Source organism: Herpailurus yagouaroundi, unplaced genomic scaffold (genome assembly GCF_014898765.1).
Source record: "Herpailurus yagouaroundi ecotype Mexico unplaced genomic scaffold, PumYag 63592, whole genome shotgun sequence".
Lineage (NCBI taxonomy): Eukaryota > Metazoa > Chordata > Mammalia > Carnivora > Felidae > Herpailurus > Herpailurus yagouaroundi.
This window is the reverse complement of record NW_024417084.1, coordinates 1-3343: the sequence shown is the minus strand read 5'-3', so window position 1 is coordinate 3343 and position 3343 is coordinate 1. Positions and strand designations below refer to the sequence as shown.

Genomic DNA, 3343 nt, shown 5'->3' with positions numbered 1-3343 from the left:
GGGGGTAAACCTTCCTGTCTGTGTTTTTCCTTTACTGGGTCTGTGATTTGGGTCCCCCTTCCTGTCTGTGGTTGCCCACTCACCCATCCACCTACCCACTTCCCTCAGGGATTTAACCCTGCTTCCTCTTAGTGGTTTCCCCCAACCTCAACACCCTCTTCCTTCCTCTCAGTAGTAGAAGCTATTAACTGCTTTTCTCCCGCTGCTCAAGTCCATTGATCTCAACAAGCCAATTGACAAGCGGATCTATAAGGGCACCCAGCCCACCTGCCATGACTTCAACCAGTTCACTGCTGCCACAGAGACCATCTCCCTGCTGGTGGGGTTCTCAGCCGGCCAGGTGCAGTACCTTGATCTCATCAAGAAGGACACCAGCAAGCTATTCAATGAAGAGGTGATTATGGGCCCCCGGGGCCTAGAGCGGCTCCCCCCTTCCCATTCACCCACCCGTACACTGTGGCCACGAGACTGCAGCTGCCTGGGAGCCGTGTAGACCTGGTGGGGTGGGGGTGGGGGGGGCGGTGCAGGATATGGGAGAGAGAGGGGATGGGCTGACGGATGTGTGGGCCGAGGTAACAGCTGGCGTGAAAAAGACCAATAATGACAGCTGCGCCTGCTGTGCCCAAGTCCTGTGCTGCTGGGTTAGGGCTCGTGGTGCCCGTGTTGCGGAGAAGACAGCTGAGCCTAGTCAGCTGTTGGGACTTGTTTGACGTCAGAATTTGGTCTCCAAATTCAAGTCCTTGCCGCACCGTTTCCTCACTGTGTGTTTTCGGGAAGGTGACACCTCCCCCCCGCCCCCCGAGCCTCAGTTTTACTCCTCTGCAAAATGGGATTCTCATCCCTACCTCACAGGACTGTTGTTACAAAATCATATGTGGGGATTGCCCAGTCCTGGCTGGATTCGGCACAAGAGGGCGTGCCGATGAACGACCTCATCCGTGGGCAGGGGCTGCTCTTGTCCTTTTTTTTTTTTTTTCTTAAATGTTTGTTTATTTTTGAGACCGTGCAGGCAGGGGAGGGGCAGAGCGATAGGGAGAGAGAGGATCCAAAGCAGGCTCTGCGCCGACAGCAGCGAGTCCGATGTGGGGCTCGAACTCATGAACCGCCCGAGATCGTGACCTGAGCCAAAGTCAGACGCTCAACGGACTGAGCCACCCAGGCGCCCTGTCCTCTGTCTTTTTCTCTCTGTTCAGAGGAGGTGTTCCAAATACACAGAGTGCCTGAATGGCAGAAGGGAGCGGAATGGTGAATGGATTAAAAACGCACTAGCTCGTCCATTCGCAAAATAGGAGAGGCCTCCTTGCAGGGGGCAGGGGGAGGGGACGGGGACATTGAAATAAAGACCTGAAGGAGGCCAGAGCAGTTCTTGAGGGGAGGGTGGTGGATGGGTTCTGAGAAAGACCTGGTAGGGACCAGCCCGTGGAGGGTCTGGAGGGCCATGGAAAAGAGAAGAGTTCGGCTGTCAGAGCCTTTCTTGACTAGGGTTCATCTCAGCCGTAGAACAAAGAAGTGATTTGATGGTTTCCGAATCTTTCCCAACAACGAGGAGCCACCTCGCTGCCTGGGGAGGAAGTTACTTCGTTGTGTACTGCGGGTGCCCAGGGCTTCGTTCTCTCTGGAACCCTGCTTGAGAAAGGCCGCCGTGGTGTTTGGGGCTGGACGGTGCCTAGTGCTGACTTCCATTTTAACAGCCTCTGTCTGGCAGCCGAGCGGCAGTGGCAGCCTGGGTGGCCAGTCAGGCCAGCGCAGGGTTGATGGCGACTGGGACCTGCGTGCTTGGAGTGGGGGTGGGGCGAGAAGAGGGCAGGTCCCGGGTGTTCTGGAAGGACTGGATGCGGGCTGGAAGGCGGACGGGAGCAGAGGCGCGTGTGCGGCTGGCGGGCTGGTGCTGCCCCTCACGTGTCTAGGAGATGTTGTGTGCACAGCGCTGTGCTCTGGGGCTAGGCCAGCGAACCACACAGATCGAGAGCCCTTCTTTGGGGGCTGATGTTCTGTGAATCGATCTCTTGCCTTAAGCCTGACGTGGTGAAGACTGTGGAGAGGGTTAGACGGAGGAGGATAGTTCTCTGAAAGGCAGGACCGTCCCCTTGCAGAAGATGGGGCATCGTGGCTCCATGGAGCTCCCCGTGGCTGCCTCACAGGCCACCCTTCTTCCCCTGCGTTCCCGTGGCCTGGCGTCCATCCCTTACCCTCGGTGTGGGAGGCCCCGTCTGAGAAGGTCTGGGCCACATCCGAGGGCCTCTTCGGGGGGAACCACGTTGGGGAGGAGGTCTGCCGGGCGCCGGGAGCGGATTACCTTCTCCCAACCCCCACGGTTTCTCCTGGCAGCGGCTGATCGACAAGACCAAGGTGACCTATCTGAAGTGGCTGCCCGAATCAGAGAGCCTGTTCCTGGCCTCACACGCCAGTGGCCACCTGTACCTGTACAACGTCAGCCACCCTTGCGCCTCGGCCCCGCCGCAGTACAGCCTGCTGAAGCAGGGCGAGGGCTTCGCCGTCTATGCCGCCAAGAGCAAGGCGCCCCGCAACCCGCTAGCCAAGTGGGCGGTGGGCGAGGGCCCCCTCAACGAGTTCGCCTTCTCTCCGGATGGCCGGCACCTGGCCTGCGTCAGTCAGGACGGCTGCCTGCGCGTCTTCCACTTCGACTCCATGCTCCTGCGGGGGCTCATGAAGAGCTACTTTGGGGGCCTGCTCTGCGTGTGCTGGAGCCCGGATGGGCGCTACGTCGTGACGGGTGGCGAAGACGACCTGGTCACCGTGTGGTCCTTCACCGAGGGCCGTGTGGTGGCCCGGGGCCACGGCCACAAGTCCTGGGTCAATGCTGTGGCCTTCGACCCCTACACCACGAGGGCCGAGGAGGCAGCCGCGGCCGGCGGTGACGGGGAGCGGAGCGGCGAGGAGGAGGAGGAGCCTGAGGCCGGGGGCCCGGGCTCGGGCGGGGGAGCCCCCCTCTCCCCGCTGCCCAAAGCCGGCCCCGTCACCTACCGCTTCGGCTCGGCCGGCCAGGACACGCAGTTCTGCCTGTGGGACCTCACCGAAGACGTGCTTTACCCCCACCCGCCCCTGGCCCGCACCCGCACCCTCCCCGGCACGCCCGGCGCCACGCCGCCCGCCGCCGGCAGCTCTCGGGGCGCCGAGCCGGGCCCCGGCCCCCTGCCTCGCTCGCTGTCCCGCTCCAACAGCCTTCCGCACCCGGCGGGCAGCGGCAAGGCGGGCGGCCCGGGCGCCACCGCCGAGCCGGGCACGCCGTTCAGCATCGGCCGCTTCGCCACGCTCACGCTGCAGGAGCGGAGGGACCGGGGGTCAGAGAAAGAGCACAAGCGCTACCACAGCCTGGGCAACA

General features: G+C 62.1%; 1 protein-coding gene across 1 annotated transcript; it reads left to right on the top strand.

The window, feature by feature from the left end:
* Window positions 1-178: 178 nt before the first annotated feature.
* Window positions 179-3337, top strand: DMWD (DM1 locus, WD repeat containing; the record flags this gene model as incomplete). Its single annotated transcript, XM_040466586.1, has 2 exons — window positions 179-394; window positions 2329-3337. Coding segments are annotated over 2 exons (1225 nt in total), but the record flags the coding sequence as incomplete, so codon positions are not given.
* Between the last annotated feature and the right edge of the window lie 6 nt (window positions 3338-3343).